The 20,992-nt window shown below is 54.4% G+C and overlaps 1 protein-coding gene across 2 annotated transcripts in view; it reads left to right on the top strand.

Annotated features, from left to right (window-relative positions):
* The first annotated feature begins 12,483 nt into the window (after positions 1 to 12,483).
* LOC107211356 (ankyrin repeat and fibronectin type-III domain-containing protein 1-like) overlaps positions 12,484 to 20,992 on the top strand; it is a 185,343-nt gene continuing 176,834 nt past the window's right edge. For both annotated transcript variants that reach the window (XM_015643297.3, XM_015643296.3), the window contains exon 1: positions 12,484 to 13,615. In XM_015643297.3, coding sequence (XP_015498783.1) covers positions 13,497 to 13,615 — 119 coding nt within the window. In that variant the 5' untranslated portion in view covers positions 12,484 to 13,496. The remainder of the gene's footprint in view (positions 13,616 to 20,992) is intronic.

The following is a 20,992-nucleotide window of genomic DNA, read 5'->3' as shown; positions in this document are numbered from 1 at the left end:
GGTGACACCTGCCTCAGACAGCACCACTCCCGTGCTCTGGGCTGAGTGTCTGTAACAGGAAAGCTGCTCCAAGTGCCAGAGCTGCCCTGTTATCGCTTCATCTTATTCCTGAGCCCCGTGAGGCTGCCTGTGCTGTTCCCAGAGCATTCATCCATGAGTGTTCACAGGCCTGGCTGCTCTGCTGGCAGCTCCCACCTTGCCTGCCTGGGACAACAGCAGCCTGCCAGCAGTGACAGTGTGGCCTGCCTGATGTTCTCTGCTACTTTCCACCTTCACTGCTTGTTTGCAATTTTCCTTGCTCCATGCATGAAATGCATGCAGAGCAACCTTTTAAAACGTGTTTTCCTGGACGTAGGGGAGGGTTTGTCCACAAGGCATACGTGCCCTGCCTGCTCTGCATCCCTGGGGGTGGCATGGAGATGCCAAGCTGTTTGCACTGGGCAGGATGAGGGTCACATTGTCCTGGTGACTGTCCCTCCTGCATTATCCCTGCTTTAGGCTGCTGGTGCTGGGCTGGGGAGGTTGGTCCTGCTGAGCAGCATTCCCGTGTGGTCCCTCCGTGGGCTCTGAGCAGCATTCTGACACTTTCCAGGCAGGCAGGGACACCTTTCCAGCCCTGCTGTGAGCACCAAGCAGACAATCAATCCCTGACCTCTTTAGGTGGCTAAATTTGTGGCTAAATCTCTGGCCAACAAGGAGGCTGAGGGTTTGGATTGTCATGTACCACTGCAGTGCCTGGTCCTGCCATAGCCCCCACAGCAGAGGGGGCATGGGTGTCAGTGCCCAGGGAGGGAAAGCTACCACTGGTTGGAGAATGAATGGCTGGAAAGGCACAGCTGAGTCAGAACCATCGCCCACAGAGCCTGAGGATATCAGAGTGAAAAAGCCCCGGACTGTTTTTGGCAGCCTGAGTGCTGCAGGGCAGTGTGGGGTCATTGCCCACCACGGGTGCTGGTTACCCTCACTCTGTGCCCCTCCTCTGTCCATGTGCAGCAGCTGATGTGGAGGAGCCCCAGGGCTTTCCTGAACATCCCAAAACTGCTCCTTCCTGTGGGGATGCTGCAGGCCCCAAGATGAGGGCAGAGCTGTGGTGGGACCCGTGCTGATGAGCCATGTGAGGCTGCACCAGGGGAACCCATCAGCTTCTGTATTTGAAATGTGTCTGCCTGCTTCAGCTTTTGCTTGTTATGTGCTGCCAGAGGGCTGCTGTGGGCAGATCCAGGTGATTTGGAACAACTCGGAAGAGAATGATGAGAGCTCCTGATTTTGGTGGGGTTGCGATTTCTTTTTCCAGAATTTCTTTTGGGACCTTTGGGAGTGAGTTTTCCCTGCACGCCCCAGGCCCCAGCTGACACTTGTGGATGTGGACTGGGGGCTCACAAAGGTGCTGGCTCCTTCCACTGGAAGTGAAGGCTGAGGTGAGTTTGAGGGTCTGACAGTGGATGAGACTGTGATGTGACAAAAGGGCAGAGCTGCTGCCAGTGAGCAGGGGACCAGAGCAGAGACATCCAGCACTGGACAACTTGGGCTAAGATGCAATCTTCCTTTTTTCCTTTCTTTTTCTTGTTTTACCCCTTTTTCTGTTGAGGTGTTACAGCTGAGGGAACCTCTCTTGTGCCCTCAAGCCAGCCTGGCACCAGCTGGGGAGCTGTTGGCACCTGGGATAACCATGCAGTAAAGTAGAATCTCAGGATGGTTTGGGTTGGAGGGATATTATAGCTCATTCCATTCCACCTCCTGCCATGGGCAGAGACATTTCCACTATCCCAGGCTGCTCCAAGCCCCATCCAGCCTGGCCTTGGACACTTCCAGGGATCCAGGGACAGCCACAGCTTCTCTGGGCACCCTGTGCCAGGGCCTGCCCACCCTGCCAGGGAACAATTCCTTCCCAATATCCCATCCATCCCTGCCCTCTGGCAGTGGAAGCCATTCCCTGTGTCCTGTCCCTCCATCCCTTGTCCCCAGTCCCTCTGCAGCTCTCCTGGAGCCCCTTTAGGCCCTGGAAGGGGCTCTGAGGTGTCCCTGGAGCTTCTCCTCTCCAGGTGAGCACCCCCAGCTCTCCCAGCCTGGCTCCAGAGGGGCTCCAGTCCTGAGCCCTGCCTGGGAGGGAAGGCAGCACCTTGAGCTTTGCCTGCCGGCCTGTGGGAGGGGACATATCCCGATTTTAATGGGGATTGCACAATGCTGAGCTGCAGCACTGAGCTCTGCCTGCCCCTGGCAGCCCGGCCGTGAGTCCACAGCGATTCCCAGAGCCCTGGCTGAAGGACTGGCCCTGCCCCAGGCAGAGCTGCCATGGCTGAACCTGGGGGCTCTGAGCCAGGGGGATGTGGGAAGTGCAGGTTTGTGCTGCTGTCATGATGTGACTCCTGCCTGTGTGTCCTGCCAGCAGCACCAGCCACAGACCCGGCTCTGCTGCCCAGAGGGAGGCAGACACATCAGAGAGGGCTCTCCAGCACTGGAGGAGGATAAAATACAGCTCCCAGAGCTGCCTGAGCTGCTGGCAGAGGTGTCTTGGCTGTTGGCTGGGACAGTGAAGGTACCGTGGTGCTGGTCCTACCAGTGCACTGAGAGATGGGGCTGAGGTGTGCTGGAGTCCCTGCCTGTGCAGGGATGTGTGCTGGGCTGAGCTATGGTTCACAGCAATGTGATGAACAAATCTTTGCTGTACTTCAAGCTTTTTTTATTATATGGGGATACTGAGGGATGGATTCCTTGGCATTTTAGCTGAACACAACCTGTGTCTGTGTGTGCTGATGACAGCAGATGTAGGAAGTAGCCTGTTCTGTCACACACTCGTGATGCTGGTTTTAGGTATTTGACAGGGAGAGCCACTGACCTCAGTGCCTTGTGCTCCACTATCTCCTCTCCCATGGTAGCTCCTAACTGATGTAGAACTTCCCATTTCTAATTCACTTTCTCTTTTAAGCAAAAGGTGTTTCCCTCCTGTGAGTGGTTGTTGTTTCCTAGAAGTGCCTGTGCAGACCATGTGCTGTGAGTTATTTTTCTCACCACACTGATGTCATGAGGTTGGAAGTTTGGGGGGGTTTTCTGCTGTGGAACATGGCTGTGATGCTGGACCTCCTTCCTCAACTCTGCAGGCAAGGTGTGCTCTGCTTCCCCTGTGTCCTGGCACAGCTTGACAGACCCCAGGGGGGTGTTGGTAAAAGCCTTACAGCTTACCCCCTCTCTTTGGGGAAAGGCACTGAATTACGGTGGGAACCCAGTGGATCCTTGAGCCCAGCTGTTTGGCAGAGACCCCCTTGCCAGCTGGTCCCCTCTGGCCAGCCAGCACTTAAATGTTGGGGTTTGAATGTGCTGGGTGTGCAGTAGCTGTAGTGCCTTTCCTGGGGTGGTCCGGGCTCTGGCAGGATCCTAGGATGCTTTGCAAGGGCTGGAGCGTTGTTTCCCCACAGCTCTTCAGGGCACAACTTCACATTGCTCCTCCCCTGGTGGGTGCTGGGGCAAGGTTCAAACCCCCCAGCCCTGGAACGAGCCCCCTCCTTCCCCTGCCCCTGTGTTGGGTGCTTGTGTGGCCGTGGGATGAGTCGGTGCACTCCGGTGCTGAGGAAGTGTGCTTGGACTGGCTTGTGTTCTGGTTCTCAGCAGATCAGCTGAGCTGACTAATTTCTGCTCCTTTCTGCTGCTGGTGTGAGTTTCACAGTGTGACACAGACCTGTCCCACAGCCAGTTCCCACCAGCCTGCACTGACACCTCTCTGGAGTTTCCCTTCCCTCTGTCAGCATGGTAGCGTCTTTTGGAGGCAACAGTGAGGTAAAGGTGAAAATAAAGGTGAGAAGAGCTGATGCTGCAGATGGTGCAGGATGCCAGGGTCTCCCCCTTCTCTGCATCCTTTGTCCACAGCAGCAGCAGCCTTGGTCTCAGCACACAGGGCTGCAGTGTCGGGTTTGAACCACGCGCTCCTGGCTTGAGCATGATGTGAGCACGTTCTGCAGCTGGAAGCAGTTGGGTTCCTCATGCTGGAAAATGGAGGGATTCCAGGAACCCCAGTGTGTGGCTCCCCCATGCACAGCCAATCCCACCAGATTTCAGGCCTGTGGGTGTCCCTGAGGTGGCAGAGCTCAGGGAGCTGATGGGAATGCCCTGAGCAGCTCCATGACTGGAGCTCTGCTGTCTGCACGTGGGGATGTGAGCGGGGACAGCAGAGTATGCTCTGTATGGCAGCAGAGTTCCTCTCAGCTGAGGAGTCTCACCATGCAACTGCTCATTTTGGTGGCACTGACCATTGGGGTAATTGTCCTGACCAATGGGACATTAAGTATTTTGCCTGTATTGTGAAGGATGTGATCTGCTTTGTCATTTGTCTTATTTCCCTGAAATAAATCAATGTATTTGTTTTCCCTTGGGTTCTATTTGGGCTCTGTGCTCCGGCAGTCCTGGAGGTTTTAATTTTACACAACTAGCATTTCAGAAGTTGTAGAGGTTTGTTTTGACTTTGTTTTAATTAAATTGCTATAACCTGGGGGAAATCTTTGTCCTTAATTTAAATGGAAAGCTTTATTCTGAGTAAATCTAACATCCCTGTCTAGCTGGTGATTGTGCTGTTCAGAGTTTTGACGGGAAAAGTTAAAATTTTACTCCAGGCTCGAAAGTTTGCAATCATTGACTGAAACAGGCAGGGCCAGCTCAGTGGCATAAGAGGATTATGTTAATCTATTGTTTGGGAAAGAAGTCAGATTTTGATAGATTCTGTTTTGATGCAGAAATGGGATAATTACTGCTTGAGAGGTCAAAAGAAAATGGTTGGAAATAGAAATGATGCCTGGTATTGGATCCTGGGCTTGTTGAGGATGTCTGTGCCCCTCTGGGCCAGTGCTTCCTGAGGGATGTGGGGCTTGTTTGGGAAGTAGGGAGGATTCCAAATTCCCATGGGGTTCGAGCACCATCTCCTCCTGGAACAGCCTCTCCACCACACAAAACCTGCCAGGCTGGGTCTGCTGCCAGTTCTTAAAAGTCCAGGTGAGCTTGAGTGAAGCCCTGAGTAAGAGAGGTGCTCAGGACTGTGCCTCCATGTCCATGGGATCTGTAGAAGGACTTCACACAAATTGGAGGCTGTGGATAAATCATTTCCCAGAGAGGCTGTTGCTTATTAGGAAGAGATAGTTCCCTGGCAGGGTGGGCAGGCCCTGGCACAGGGTGCCCAGAGAAGCTGTGGCTGCCCCTGGATCCCTGGAAGTGTCCAAGGCCAGGCTGGATGGGGCTTGGAGCAGCCTGGGATAGTGGGAGGTGTCCCTGCCCATGGCAGGGGTGGAACAAGATGAGCTTTAAGATCCATTTCAACCCAAACCATTCTGTGATTCCATGATTCTATGATTTATCCATAGTTCCCTTCCAAGCAAGTCATGCCAAGTGCTCGTCAGGTGCTCATCCCACTCATTTTGTTGTGTATGAGGTGATCTCCTATGCCTGGCTCTTAACTGAATTTTGATTCCTCTCCAGCCTGTGGCCACTGGTGCCACCTCCCTGCCCTGGTGAGCCCCACGAGGGGACCCAGCAGCCGTGGGCAGTGCCCAGCACTCACAGCTGGTTTAGGAAGCTGTGGGCACAAGGCTGGGGGGAAGGGAGCAGCAGGGTCTCACTGAACAGCCATCAGGAGGAGTGGGGACAGCACAACACACGGTGAAAATTGTGTGGCCAGGGTGGCTTTGCCCCATGGGCTGGCAGATGGGCACAGCCCCTCTGTCCCTTTTCTGCTTCATCTTTCTCAGTCACAACACTGAGAGTCCTGGCCTCTTCTGGGAAGCTTTGGGGTTGTGCACTTGCTAAGGAAACCCTTATAAGAGTCCATGTGGGTGTGACAGGGATGGTGGGGGTGCAGTTGTCAGGAGGCAGCTGTGGGAGGGGGCTGCTCCTCCTTGGAGCTCTGCTGTCTGTGGGATGTCGGCAGCGGTATCGATGCAGTCCTCTGCTCTCCCAGCCTGGAGACTGCTTGCTCCATATTGATTATAATATTTTTCTGAAGACTGATGAAGTTTCCTGGGCTCTAATTGCATGAATTATTCTCCTTTCCATTTTCTGAAACCCTTGATCATGTTAATGAGTTTTCCAATTTTTGCTTTGGGTTTTGCTAGGGCTGGTTTTTCAGAGAAAAAGAACAACTCATGTGCAGTGAGCTGGGTCTGTTCCCAGGCTGCTTGAGTAAGTGGGGATTATACACATCCCAGTTTGTCCCACTTGGGCAGGACCTGGGAGTTTTGTTCCTTTTGATTTGAAAGAATCACAGAATTACAGAATGTCCTGACTTGGATGGGACCCATGAGGACCATGAGTCCAATTTCTGGCCCTGCACAGACACCCCAACAGTCCCACCCTGTGCATCCCTGAGAGAGTTGTCCAGGCACTCCTGGAGCTCTGGCAGCCTTGGGGCTGAGATAATTCCCTGGGGATCAAATGAATTTTGGGTGGATCTCAAGCAGAGTGGGGGCAGAGCCAACCTTTGCTTTTGGGAATGGTTCAGCAGAGGCAGAACCCCTTCCCCAGACAGCCCTGCCAGCTCCAAATGTCCTCAAATTATCCTGCTTTTGTTTCTCCTTTGGCTGTGTTTACTCAAATCACCTCACTGTTGATGTTTTAGACTTTCTTCAGTCCTTTTGAACTCAACAAACTATTTTTAGGAGGTATCAACCAATTTTCTCTCTCTTTTATTTCACTTAGCAAGTATCTAAAGGCCCGTGTGACTCCTCCAGCTGCCTGTGCTGCTGGCTGCTTTTCCCTGCCCTTATCTCTTCCCTGCAAGCCTGAGCCAGGTTTTATGCAGCCATCAGGGAGCAGCACCAGGGACAGCCCTGCTCTGGGAGATAATTATCCCTGTGTGCCCATGATTGAACTGCACAGTGCTGCGAGTGGGGACAGCCTTTTGAAGTGGGATGAAATAACCTGGCAATTTCCATCGATCCAGGGGGTTCAAAAGGGAATTGGATTTCAGGAGCATGCACATCCCATGCTGCTCCAGAAAGGGACAGATGCTGATCAGCTGCTGCAGGTGGGTTACTGGATCAGCACTGGCATCTCTGTGCTGGGGGCTGGGGCTGCCTCTGTGCTGCCACACTGGGTTTGCTGCTGACTGCACTTCTGCTTCCTGGCTGCTTCTCTGGGAAGGTGAATTTTCATAGAATCATAGGACTCAACTCTCACCCCTGCACAAACACCCCAACAATCCCACCCTATCCATCCCAAGAGCATTATCCAAACACTCCTGGAGCTCTGGCAGCCTCGGGGCTGTGCCCATTCCCTGGGGAGCCTGGGCAGAAGAACCTTCTCCTGATCTCCAGCCTGAGCCTCCCTGACACAGCTCCAGCCATTTCCTGTCCCTGTCACAGAGAGCAGAGATCAGAGCTGCAGCCCTGGTGAGCTCTGTGCTCCATCTCCTCCAGCTGAGCAAACCAAGAGCCCTCAGCTGCTTCTACAGTGTCCCCTCCAAAGCCTTCCCATCCTTGGAGTGCAACGCTCTCCCTGTGTGATTCTATGGTATTTCCAAGAAAGAGGGAATTTTAATTTAATTTGAGAATGAAGGTATTTTACCTTAATTTGGGCAGCACATCTGGGTTTGCTGCTGGAATTAGAGTAGTTGTGCTAAGTGATACATTGGGTAAATCACTAAATTGATGTGGTTGGCTCGTGGTAGGTACCAGCACGGAAGTGTGTGCATAATGCAATAGAGCTGGCAATTACAGCAAAGTGCCTGCTTAGACTGAAATTATTGAGCCTCTTGCACACTCTGCACTTTATAACAGCTGTGCTGAAATGTAGCTTTTCCCAGAGGGCTCCACAGCTCTACCAGCAAGTACACATGGCTCCCAGAGCTGTGCTGTTCCCAGGAGTTGGCTCCAGGAGCCCTCAGACATGTTTCTGCAGGGTGCTGGGCACCACAGAGAACCTGCAGTGTGTTGTGCCACTGTGGGCTGGTGTTTGTACAGAGCATGGGCACACTTAGAATCAAGGTGAAATGCTTTGATTAAGTCTGGATGGAATTATTTAGGTTAGAAAAGTCCTCCAAGATCATTGAGTCCAACTGTTACCTCAGCACTGCCAAGCCCACTCATTTATCCTCACAGAGAGGCATTTCTTTCCAATATCCCATCTAATCCTGCCCCTGGTCAATGGGAAACCATTCCCCCTTGTTCTGTCACTAAAGTCCCTCTGCAGCTCTCCTGGAGCCCCTTCAGGCTCTGGAAGGGGCTCTGAGGTGTCCCTGGAGCTTTCTCCTCTCCAGGTGAGCACCCCCAGCTCTCCCAGCCTGGCTCCAGTTCAGGAGCATCTCCGTGGCCTCCTCTGGATTTGTTTCTGATGTCTCTTGTTCATCTGTTTCTTAAATCAGTTCAAACTTGCATTTAACATATTTCTTCATGTGCACGTGCTGATCATTCATTTTGAGCACCCTGTGAAATGATGTATTCCAATTTGATTTTTATAACCATCCCAAAACAGTTGATGATTCTCTGGCATGCTGGGTTAACCAGCAGTGAAAAGTTTGGCCTCAGTCACTGGGGGTGTATTTAAAATAAAATGGATAAAATGATAAAATGGTGGGTGGAAGAAGTTTACTTCCTAAACCCCGAGAATTAGTGCTCAGAATTAAAAAAAAACAGTGATTATCAAAATTCTTCCAAACTGGCTGAAAGATGTGACTGGGAGCTGATGTGTGACATCAGTTGTGAGTTTTCTGCAGTTTGGAAAATTCCTACCCCAAAGTCCTTTGAAGTCCCCACGGTGCTTTCAGGTGACTGCCCAGGTAACTTGGACAGCCTGGTCCCTCCCCAGCTGGCACCAGAAAAAGGATCATAAGAAATTCTCTTCCACCTGACCTGAGGACACAGATGTTCTTGGAGGATTAGGAAACTTCCTCTCACCCAGTTTTGGGGATCTCAGCAGGTATTTTTCCCTTGTGAGGAGAGGGACTGGGTTACCAGGACTCCTGTGATGAAATGACCCCTTTGCCACAGGCCATGCTGGGATGAGCAGGCAGCAATGCCTCCTGCTCCAGACTGTTCCTGATGAGGTGCTCAGGCTCCAGCTCCTCCTGTGGCTCACCTGGCAGCTTTTCTAGACTGTTCTGCTGTCACTGCTCAGTGTCACACCTCCAGTCTAGGACTCCACTTGTGCATCCTGCAGGGCTCTGTTCTCAGCGCTGCTGGAGCTCTGCTCTCCAGGTGTCAGCCAGCCTAGGAAAGGGCCAAAGGGAAAGGGAGCCTTAAACCAGCCAAGGTTTTGCTTGTAGAGATGGGGTGGCTGCCACGATGGCTTTAACCTGTTTGAATTGCTTCCCCCAAGCACTGGGAGGTTGGGAACTGGTGAGCATCCCCTGTGCTGTTCAGGGGGAGGGATGAGCTGTGGGAAGCATGGCTGAAGGAGGAACAGGATGGGTTCTGCATCAGTGGCTGAGTTGCTTTTAGGGATGCAGCTCCCCAGAAGAGCCAGGGCTGGAAAAGGGGATATGTTTACAGTTAAACACGAGATTACAGTGTGAACACTTCACTGGTGTTGAGTGGTCTGGGTGTGCAGTAAAACTGGAGCCCCAGAGAAATAGTTAGGGTCCTCTTGGGCTGTAGGTGTGGATGGAGGAGCTGTCAGCTCAGAAGAACCCCCTTTTTCTCTTTCCCTGCTTCTGCCTATCCATATTTAAAAAGTGTAACTGGAGCAAAAGCTGCTTGGGGAAGCCACAGAGATGTAACCAGATCTGGCTTGCTCACAGTGGGCTCAGGAGCATAGGGACTGGGTGTTAAAAGGAGTCTCTGGGAATGGTGCAAGGGCCACCTTTCAGGGCTGTTTGCCTTGTCCCACTGTGCTGGGTGGCCACAGGACCTGGCAGAGAAGCTTCCCAGTTCACACTTAGGATGTCTGAACTGTTGGGATGTAGCTGTGATGATTTCTGCCTGAAAAAGCATTGTGGTTTTTGCAAGCTTGGACTGGTGCTGGTTCCAGGATCTGTGATGGCTTCACTGTGTTGGGAGGGTTCTGAAATGGGGACTGTTGGTCTCCAGGGCCCAAAGCAGTATATGCACAGGAATGTGTGAGATGACCCAGGCAACCAGGCTGTGTTTGACTTGTGGGTATTTTCCTCCTCCCAAATGCTGTAGCCAGAGGTGTGAGGTGCCTGTGCCAGGGCTGGGTGATGGCTGTGCAGCTGTGCTCAGCATCCCCCAAGTCCCAGCGCCGGGTGGGTTCTGATTCCTGCTTTAACATCTCCTCCACAGCTCCTCTTAAAAATCAGTTTATGTCTCTGCAAATTAAACCACTGTTTCACTTATGAAGTGTTTCATTCCACTGGTAAGTGGAAGTGGGAAGCTGTCGCATCGCTGAGTGCGTGGCTGCAAACCCCAGTACGGCAGATTGTTAATGTGAAATTAGAGAGTTCAGCAATATCTTGGCAGATTGCCTCTGCTAATAGGAGGCACCGAGCTCCTCTGGCAGCCAGCTGGTGTGAGAGCCATGTTTGAAGGGCTGGCCACTCATTCTTTGGGCAAGGAAGGGCCTGAGGGCTGTTCCATGTCCTTGGGGTAAAGGAGACAGCCTCTCCCTTGCCCCGAGGCCGGCACAAAAGCAGAGGCTGTAACTCAGAGTGATGTGGGAGCTTGTGCTGCCTCTGCATCGGCCCTGGTTGTGCTTTCAGCCAGATGGGTTCAGTCAGCCCTGTCCAGGGTGCCTGGGGTACTCTGGGGGGGCTGCAGGGCTGGAATGCCCTCTGGAGTATCACTTTTTGGGCACAGTTAGAGGTGTTTATGGAATTGTCTGAGTTTGCAGGCATTGGTACCTTCAATGCCACCATCCCCAGCTTACCCAGAGGTTTCATGAAGTTAGCATTTCCTCCTGTTTATTTTCTAAGTGCTGGCACTGTTGGGCTCACGGACTGAGCTCTGCAACCTTGTAGGGAGCCTGACTCCCTGCCGAGAGCTGCGGCTCCTGTCTCCTCCCCACCGGAGGGTACTGCAGATATGTGTGCTGTCACCTGTCCCAGGTGTCCCCCTGCAGCTGGGACGCTGGGGAAGTCTGGCTTGCTCCTTGGATTTTGTGTCCACCAGTCTGTCGAGTCCTCCTGCTGTTTTTGTCTGCCAAAGTGCCCTTTTGTCCCCAAACAGTTCTGCTTTGCAAATGCCAGAGGAGGATCCCTGGGGCAGCACCGCTGCTCCCCTGCCCTCCCCACAGGTGGTGGAAGGGGGAAAGAGAGGGATTCAAATGAACCCCGCTGTTCCTCTCCGGCTGCCCTGTCCAGCCCCCTCTCCTGTTGCCTTGGCATGGCTCAGGAGCAGGTAACACCACCTCTGCCGGGTGACCCCGCTGTCCTCCTCCCACTCCCAGCTCTTTGTGCCTCTGCCCGGTTTGCTCCGGGTGCCGTGCCTTTTTCCGTAGCAGGGAAACAAGAGTTTGTCCCCTTCTGCCTCCCCTTCTCCTGGGCTGCTCCCCTGCCAGCCCCTCTGCTCTTCCCCGGCTCCTCCGCTCTCCTCCGGCTCGTGTGACCTCCTTTGACGTGTTGCATTTCACGGCGGAGGCTATCGGGGAGCCGATGGCAGATAAGCGGGGTGAGTGACAGTGTTACTGCTCACTCTGCACCGCTCAGAGCCAGCCGGCGGATGCGCTGCCGTCTCCGCAAACTCATCGATCCGGGGGAGAGCCCTGGAGCCCTCCCCAGCTGCGGCGGAGCCCATCGGAGGGAGCAGGTGGGAGCCGGGGGAGGGTGGCTGTGCGCGAACAGCTTCATTTCCCCGGCTGCGAGAGGGGAACAGCCCCCGCTGTCCCTCCCGTGTGTGCCGGGGCGGGGGAAGGTGCCCGGGGGACCGTGTGCCTGCCCCATGGAGATGCTGCCAGGGTCCCCCGTGTCCCCCCCGAGCACTGCAGCCCCTGCTTTGTGTGCAGGTCTGCTCGCTCTGTTTGCCGGGATGAATGTCAGCGCCCGGAGCGGGGAGCGGGGAGTGGGGATGGCGCAAACAAATTATCCCATCACCCCCTCCCAAAAAAAAACAACATAAAAACCCAAAGCGGGGGCGGCGGCAGGGACCGGGCACAGGGACCGGGGACAGGGACCGGGCACAGGGACCGGGCAAAGGGAGCGGGGACAGGGAGCGGGCACAGGGACCGGGCACAGGGAGCGGGGACAGGGAGCAGGGACTGTGGCTCTGCCGGGAACACCGAGCCGGGGGCGGCCGCCCGGGTGTCCCCGGGCCGGGCTCCGAGGGGCACAGCCCGCTGCTCAGGCATTTAGTTCCAGGGGGAAAGCTGAGCCAGAGTCCACAGGAGAAGAAAGAAAATAAGGGAGGAGGGAAGTGGAGGTCAGGAAGGGCTTTCGGCAGCGGATGGCCGTCCCTGGCGGCGAGGGGGCTGCTTGCAGGGGATGGCTCTAAGCAGGGAACCAGCAATGAATGCAGGTTGTTTATTTTTTAACATGGCATCCACACCGGAGGGATAAAAGGGTGTTCAGGGAGCTTGGGGCTCTGCCAGCTGAGTTACCATCAGTTGTCCTTGCTGTTTCCTCTCCTGGCATGGCTGGGAGTCGCCGTCAGACACCCCTTCCCCTGGATATGCTTCACTGACTCGATCTGCCTTTGCTCCGTGGGGCTGGAGCAAGGTTTGGGTGGTTTTTTTCTGAAGCCCTTGTTTTTTCTCCGCCCAGCTGGCGTCAGGCGCCGAGGATGCAGAAACAAGTGCTCCTGACTAGGGGAGGGCTGGCAGGAGGATTTCCCTTCGGGTTCGCAGCATCCCCGTGTCTGCTGTCTGCTGTGGAAGGGCTTTGTGTTGGAGCGTGGGGAGCAGAGCTCACAGGTCACATCTAACTGGATCAGCCTTGCTTGCTTTAAATTCCTGTCCCTCTTCTTGGGCTCAGGTGTTTGGTGACAGGCTGGAAAGTCATGGTAGGTAGGTGCTGCTGGCAACTGAGGGTGCCTTCTGCTCTGGAAAACAGGGAGGGAGGAAAACTGGTGGACTCTGAATATCCTTGGGAAGAGCAAGCGGGGATCCTCTCCACACTGTAAGAACAGACCCTTTGGAAATTCATCTGAGCAGCCGATTTCTTGGTGTTTGTCATCGCCTCTGAGATCAAACCCCATCCCCTTCCTCATCCGAGGGCCACCACAGCCAGGCTGGGCCACCTGCTCAGAGGGCAGCTCCTCCACCTGCCCAGTGCCACTCGCCGTGGGGGCTCGCAGACCTGTGCCAGCGCTACCGAGGGACCCTTTCCAGCGAGCACTTTTAATTCTTCCTCCTTCACTCAGCTTTGCAGCATCACATGAAATAATATGTGCAGCCGCCAGCTGCCCTGAGCTGAGACCTGTGCTTGGCTCGGGGAGACAGGACTTAGCAGCCTGCAGATCTGAGGGCTCTCTGGAGCACGCTGTGGACCGTCCAAGTAACTCGTGGCTGAGCTCCTCCTGCCCTGTGCTGGCTCCCTCCGGCCCTGCTCCCTCCCGGTGCCGAGGGCTGGCAGGGCACACGGCCGGGGTGTAGCATGCACGAGCGAGCAGAGGGACACGGGGACACCGGCGGGAACCATGGCTTCATTTGGGAAGCTGACGGAATATTTCAGCCTGAGGAAGTCGAGGCCGGAGCTGCGCTCCAGGCGCTGGAGCCGGCGGAGCGGGAGCTGTTGCTGTAGTGTCACGGAGTGCAGGTACGGGCTGGCAGTGACCCCACTGTCCTGCTGCCTCTGTGTGTGCCCGGGGCTTGCGGGGTGGGATGTGCAATCCTCGGTGCTTTGCTGTTTTCTTCTCTCGGGGCTGGGAGGGGGCTGGGAGCAGGCCAAGGGCTCTGGAAGCATCACCCCGTTCCTGTCTGGGGCTCCCACGTAGCTGGTGGCTGCGGGATGTCTCTGGGAGGCTCTGTGACCTGGCATCTATCTCCCTGCCCAGGGCACGTCCCAGGTGTCGGTGGCACATCTTGGGTGTCTGCTGGGTGACCACGTGCACCTGTGCCTGCCTCTGCCTGGTGCTCTCTGCTGTGCCACTGCACTGTCCCCTCATCCGAGGAGCGAGGTCATTGCACCAAGATCACCCTTCCCTCCTCCTGCCCCGTGCGAAGGGCTCTGCAGGGGCGGCGAGAAGCGGCTACACACGGTGGAGTCTGTGTGCATGAGGTGCTGATGGAGCCTCCTGTCGTGTAGGAAGGGTCTGGCAGTGGAGGGGGGAGCTCCTCTGGGTAGACAGACACACGGTTCATCGGCAGCTCGTTTGGGGTTTGGGTTGATGAGGGGATCACGGTGGGGATGGGGAAGGTGGCATTTGGGCTGACTGGAAATCCTCTAGGAGTGCTCAGTGTTGGGGGGGTTGCACACATCCTTGTGCTGCATGTAAACACAGTTACTGCAATTTAGAAAATTGCTCTGTGCCTGGGTGGCTTCTCCTTGAATGTTTTGTGCAGCCTGTAGGACAGGGCTGGCACTTGGTGCTGCTCTGGGCTCGTCCCCATTTGTGCCTGAGCAGCGTGTCCCCAAATGTCCTGCTGACCGGCAGGCCGTGCCTCCCCGCTGCTGTGGGGTGTAGCTCTGGGTAGGGACACACACGGCAAAAAATAACACCAAGGTGTTCATCTACCTTCCTTCCTGCTTGTTGAGCACTTTGTAAAGGTAATTAAAATATCTACAGATTGAGAAGAAGTTGGAGCCCCTCCTGCTGCTGCACAGCCGCCACTGTCTCCCCTCTTCCCTCGGTGGCTGAAGAGGAGTCGCCTCTTCCCCGCTCACTCGTTTCTCTGGAAACATTCCTAGCAGAGCCAGGAGCTTTGTTCTGCTCCTTTTTGGCATTGTGGATGGAAACCCTGGTTTCTGCCCTCAGGTTTTTGCTGTCCTGGTGTGGAGCTGGGCGTGAGGAAGGTCTGTGGTCCAGGTGCTGCTGAGCACAGTCGGTGCCTGGGGTGTGCTGTGTGCAGCCAAGCGTGTGCCAGTGCCTGGCCGAGCGAGAGGAGCAGGTGCCACCCCATGTGCAGGGTGCCATGGTCCTGGACCTTGGCGTTTGGGGTGAGTTGGGGTGGTTTCCTGGGTAATGGGAGATGTCATGGTGCCTTCTTAGCTCTGGGATGTGAGCCACAGAAAAGTGGCATTGATGGTGTGTAGCTCATGTACCAAATTTTCCAGGAGATGCTGGCTATGCATGTGGGACTCTGAGCAAGCTGCTCTGGTGGAAGGCATCCCTGTCCATGGCAGGGGGTGGAACAGGATGAGCTTGAAGGTCCCATCAACCCAAACCAGTGTCTGAGCTGTCCCCTCATGCAGGACTGTGGCTCACTGTGCATCAGACATGGCCACGAGGGCCACTGCCTGTCAGGGCTCAGCTCTGTGTGGCTCCTCTGCCCCCCAGGCAGGTCCTGTGTGTGCCTGGGTGCTCTGCTGTGGCCAAGCTCGAGCTGCACAGAGCTCGAGTGGACCTGTGGATACTGAGCCTGTTCCCTTGATTGTTCTGACTGATTATGAAACTATCAACCTAAGTGTTGATTGAAGAGTGGGATGCTTTGAAATCAGTGTCACTTATCACCCCAGCTGCTTGAGCTTTGGCCTGTTCCCCCCACAATGTCTGTACCTTGAGATGCCCCAGGAGATCTCCACGGCTGAGATCCAGAGGCCAGCACAACGCAGCTGCTGCGATGTCTGGCCCTGCTCTTGCTTTAGATGGTGCTTCTTCCAGCTCTGTTGATCAACTTTCTGCTTTTACTTCATCTATTCGCTCTACTGTGGGCAAGTGAAGCATGGAAATGAGATCCTCAGCTCCCGCATTTCCACACACATGGAGGTAACAGAGACCGTGCCAGCCTCAGCAGGGTGATGTGTAACAGCCTCAGCCCTGCCCTGCTCCTGCTCAGAGCAGCCAGGCTCCCATCCTGCTTCCCAAGGCTGCACAATCCCCTGGGACCACAGGGAACAGACGTAGGCAGGTACTCAGTGGAGAGCGTGCACTGACTGGAGTTATTGCATTCTAAATATAGTGGTCCCACGCATTCTCACAGGACCTAACAGAAATCAGCAGGTGTGCAGTTATGGTTTTAAATAATATTCCTACATTTTTAAACTACGCCTCCAGATAAAGCAACATGAGTGAGCTGGGATGAGTAAGTCTGCTGGGCTTGAGAATTTGTGGGCTCAGAGTTGTGTGCAGAAGGGGACCCCAGCAGGAGATCATCTCACTCGAGGTGTTTTTGGGCCAAGGTGCTGCTTGTGGGAGCTCTTCAGCCTCTGCCCTCCTGCTCTGCCCCAAGCTGTGCCACAGAGTGGGTCCTGGTTTGTCCCTCTGTGTTGTGGCAGCTGGAGGCTCCTCCAGCCTGAGCCCTGTGCTGCAGGAGGGGCTGTGGCAGAGCTCCTCCTGTTATTAAATCAATCACCTGGCCAGTTGTCCCTGGGGCTGGGAGGGACAAGGGGTGACAAGGTGGGGGTCAGGGTGTCCCTGTACCGGGACAGGGACTGGCAGTGTGAGTGAACACCCCAGCCAAGCCCAGCCCAGGGGAGCAGCTGATTTATTTGCAGCAATTTTTTTCTGTCTAGCAGGGGCAGTGATGGATGAATGAGAAACTCTAGCTGACAGGTTCCAGAGCAGGACTGCTTCATGGGGGATGAAAGTTCAGAGCATCGCAGGGATGGGAGGATTTGTCTGCAGATCCAGGTGCAGGTGCCTGTGAGTGAAGTGCAGGAGGGGCTGGGGGTGCCTGCTGAGGTCTGAGGGATGTTCTTTGTGTTATCTTGTGGTGCCAGCCTTGAGGTGCCTGAGCCCAGCTCTGTGTTTTGTCTGGAAGGGCACAGATGATCTGCTCTGGGATGGAGGAGAAATGGAAGGGAAAGGCAACTTATATTAAATAGCTCTTCTTTCAGTGATCTATTTGTAAACTGAAAGGTCTGGACAACTGATTTTGGGTTCCTGCAGCTTTTGCAAAGTGTGTCAGAACATCAGTGTTGTGTTGTTGTGTTGTCACTGGGCTGAGAGAAGGGCCCTGCCCTGGTGTGGATGAGGCAGGGAGGCTCCAGGGTGGGCTGGAGCTCTCTGGAGCCTGGTGCCACTTCCCAGGCTGCTGTCAGCTGCCAGTGCTGCTCCTCAGTGAGCCAGCCTGGCACAGCACTGGGCTGGGGCCCTGCAGGGATTCTGGAGGACAGGGATCCCATGTCACACTTCATGGTGTGGGAGAGTTTCTCGAGGACACTCTTGGAGCTGCTGTCAGTCTGGGTGCAGTTTGGGAATGCAGAACTGCCTGACAATGCCAGTTCTATCACCACAGAGGTGACCTGCAACAGCAACTAATTCATTAAAAGAATCATTAAAATTCCAACTAAAAGTTGTTAAAAATCCCAAGTCCTATCCAGGGGTGGCTTTTGAGAGACATTTTCTCCTCTAGGCAGGAACCTGTGGCTTTCACTGTTGGCCTAGGACTATTCTGAGATAGATCCATTCCCTGGCCTCAGGAAGTTGATGGCTGTTCCTTCTTTGACCTCTCCCCTTCTCTGTGGTCTCCAGAGCCCCACAGGGTCCCCAAAGAGGGGATGATGATTTCCTCAGGAGTTCACTGCCCAGCTGATATTCATTTATTGATAAGAAGATATTCAGGATGAGGGAATAGAGGAGGAAACTTGTGCCTGGGTTTGGATCCTCCATCGTGCTCCTGGGGGACACCTTCAGCCCTGGAGGCAGCAGAGCTGAAAACCCCCAAAAACCTGGGGGTGGAGACCCCATGTCCTCAGTGGGTCCAGGAGAGGAGCTGTTCTCTGGTTTGGGGTGGCCTGTGGTGAAAGCCAGGGAAGCTCAGCATGGGGAAGGGGGAGGAGAGGAGTTTGGCTGTGCAGGGCCTGCAGGGTGGCAGCTTTAGGGTTCCTCTGCCTTTTTTCTCTCAGTAGCCAGGTTGGAAGTTGGTGTTAATTAACAATTAATTAGATTATGTAAGAATTAAATTACATAAAAATTCCAGCTTTCTGGGCCTGTTTTTGCCCATGTCATTAGATAAGCTCCAGCTGAAGAAGGGGTGCTCGGGGTGATGCTCCATCTTTGCACTCCTGGGGGCAGAGGTGGCTCCAGGTGTTCCCAGGGTCAGAGCCTGTCCCAGGCCTCATGGGAAGCTGGAGCAGGGATCTGCTTTGTGCCATGGGGAGCTGTTACCTCCACTCCTTTAGGGGTCTTTTCCACACTGATATCCTGATCCATATCCTCACTGTGCAGTGTGATGGGCTTTGAGGGAGGGAGGGGTAGTGGGGAATGTTTTCCTGGCAGGATTGTGCTTTGTTGTTTTTGGGTGCTTAAAAATATCTCCTCAGCTCTGACAGCATGTCTGTGTTCAAGACTGTGATGGGGGACAGGAGGAACAGGCAAGTTTTGGGGCTGGGAAGTTGCACTGAGGGAGCAGCTCCTGTGCTAGCAGCACACAGCTTGAGACAGGTAAAGATGGCACATAAAGATGCCCAAAGGGGCGACTCTCAGGGGCTGTCCTACATGACTGAGAGTTTGACTGACTTCTCCTACTTTGTTTTTCACACATTTTGGACAAAATGCTTTCTGTTTCCAAATGACGTGTCCATATGGAAAGATATCTGCATTTTACAGGAGAAAACTAGCAAGGAACTTGGAAGTGTTTTGGGTTAAGTTGAAAATTTCCTCTTGGAATTGGTCAATAAGGTGTTTGTGACACTTGTACTCCAAACTTCCCAACACTCAGCAGGAAAATGTGTGTGGCTGCAGGGATTCCCATTTTTTGTTGCAACAGATGATTGTAGCCTATGAACAAATCGATGTCCATTGCCACTGCATGGGAGTAGTCAGTGCTGGAAGTCCTAAATCCAGTGTTAGTGACTCAGCCTGTGAGTGCTTTGCAGAGGTGCTGAGCATCCACTAATCCTCTCAACTGGAGCAGGCAGCTGAGCCCCAGCACCTCTGCAGCTTGGCTGGGCAAGAGTGAGGGAAAGAGCTTCATGAGCTGGAGCTGGAAACTTCTGCCTCGTTCAGCTGGAGGCTGGGAATGTGGTGACAGGTTTTGGGGTGCCTGAGGCTGCACAGCTCTGGGTGGGGCTGATTTCAAGGACATCCTGTGTCCTCTTGGGTGAGGCTTGTTAGGAATGATGCTCCAAAGACTGGAGCCCCTCTGCCATGGAGACAAGCTGAGATCTGGAGAAGAGAAGGCTCTGAGGAGACCTTAAAGCCCCTTCCAGTGCCTAAAGGGGGATTTGAAAACGAGGGAGAGCGACTTTATACATGGGCAGACAGTGACAGGACAAGGGAGAATGGTTTTAAACTAAAAGAGGGGAGATTTAGATTAGATATTGGCAAATAATTGTTCCCTGGCAGGGTGGGCAGGCCCTGGCACAGGGTGCCCAGAGAAGCTGTGGCTGCCCCTGGATCCCTGGAAGTTTCCAAGGCCAGGTTGGACAGGGCTTGGAGCAGCCTGGGATAGTGGAAGGTGTCTCTGCCATGGCAGGGGGTGGAATGGGATGGGCTTTAAGGTTCCTTCCAACCCAAACCATTGCAGAATTCTGTGCTGTTTCCCACCTGCCCTGTGTGTGCCTGCTAGGGTCACTTGTGCCCTTCAGCTCACACAGGTACCCCATTTCTCTCGGTGCTGGTGTCTGTGGTGAGCTCCAGGACCGAGCCTTCTTCCCCTCTCCTCTGTGCCAGCCTCTCCCCAGGCTGTGTCCCCGGTGTCTGGTGACGATGACAAGCTGTCAGACGTGAATGACTGTGAGCAGAGTGGCAGTGCCACGGGAGGAAATGACATTTAGCTTTTGTTGCTTGATTGAACTGCCTGGGTTTTGTATATTAAACCTAAAGAAGCCTTTTGGCTTTGTTCTCCCTGCTGTTTGCAGCCCCGTGCCTGGGATCTGTCAGGAAGGGGCTTGGGGAGCAGCACAGAGAAGAAATCTGTCTCCCCATCAAACCTGTCCTTGCAAGGGGCCTCTCCACCAAACCTTGACTTATCCTGGTTCTCCCTGGTTTCTGTGCACTGGGGGGCACCTGGGGGTGTTGCCAGTTCCAGCCCCTGTTGATGTGGTCTCAGCTCCACAGAGCTGCTGGGCTGTGGCCCTGTCCCCTCCTGAGCTGTTGGGAGGTGATGTGGGCAGAGCCAGGGATGCTTTGGGCCTCTGCCTCTTCCTGCTCCTCAAAAATCTGCTCCCATGGCTGTGTGTAGAGGGATGTTGAAGATCTGTCCAATAAAAGTGCATGTATGTATGAGCTGGGAAGGCCTCCTGGATCTGACAGACTCGAAAAGCACACCTGAGCTCACAGGGTCATCCTGGGGCTTGGTGCCGTGTTTTAGCTGAAGACAAGACTTGCACCTGGTGTCCTCCCTTTCTGCCTGGCTTCCAATCTCCTTTGAAAGTCAATCTTGGGGATGGGAGATGAGCTTGGGAGCTGCCTAATTTCTGCAGAAGTTGAAGCTCATCTTGCCTGGATTAGGCAGAAAAAGATGAATGGGCTTCCTTTATTTTGGAGTGGTGGTTGGATGGGGTAGTGGGAGGAAGGGAATGGAAGTGGTATGAAGGTGTATTAGAGGGAGAGCGTGACTGCAGGAGCCGGCTCCTTCAGCAGAAAGCCTTGGCCTGTGAGTCACACTTTGCTGGAAAGGATGTTGGATTCCTCATTCCCACTGTTGTGGCACTGAGTCACAGCTGGGTGGGGGGCACAGGTATGGAACAGAAGCACCAGCAATCCACACTGGGATTTGCCCATGGAGAGAAGGGAGGAAGTGATTCCAGACAGCAGTGGGAATGTTAACAGCTTCTGAGAGAAGTGGTGGCTGCAACAGGGAAGATTATGAATGGGCTTGTTCTGGGTGCTCTTCTCTGCCTGCTCCTGACTGTGCAGGGCAGTCCCTGGGATGTGTGGGGACACCAGGCAGTCCCTGGGATGTCTGAGGACACCAGGCAGTCCCTGGGATGTCTGGGGACACCAGGACTGGGGACATCAGGCAGTCCCTGGGATGTCTGGGGACACCAGGACTGGGGACATCAGGCAGTCCCTGGGATGTGTGGGGACACCAGGCAGTCCCTGGGATGTGTGGGGACACCAGGCAGTCCCTGGGATGTGTGGGGACA

Source organism: Parus major, chromosome 14 (assembly GCF_001522545.3).
Source record: "Parus major isolate Abel chromosome 14, Parus_major1.1, whole genome shotgun sequence".
NCBI lineage: Eukaryota > Metazoa > Chordata > Aves > Passeriformes > Paridae > Parus > Parus major.
Note: the sequence above shows the minus strand (reverse complement) of the source record. Positions and strands in the feature narration are given on the sequence as shown.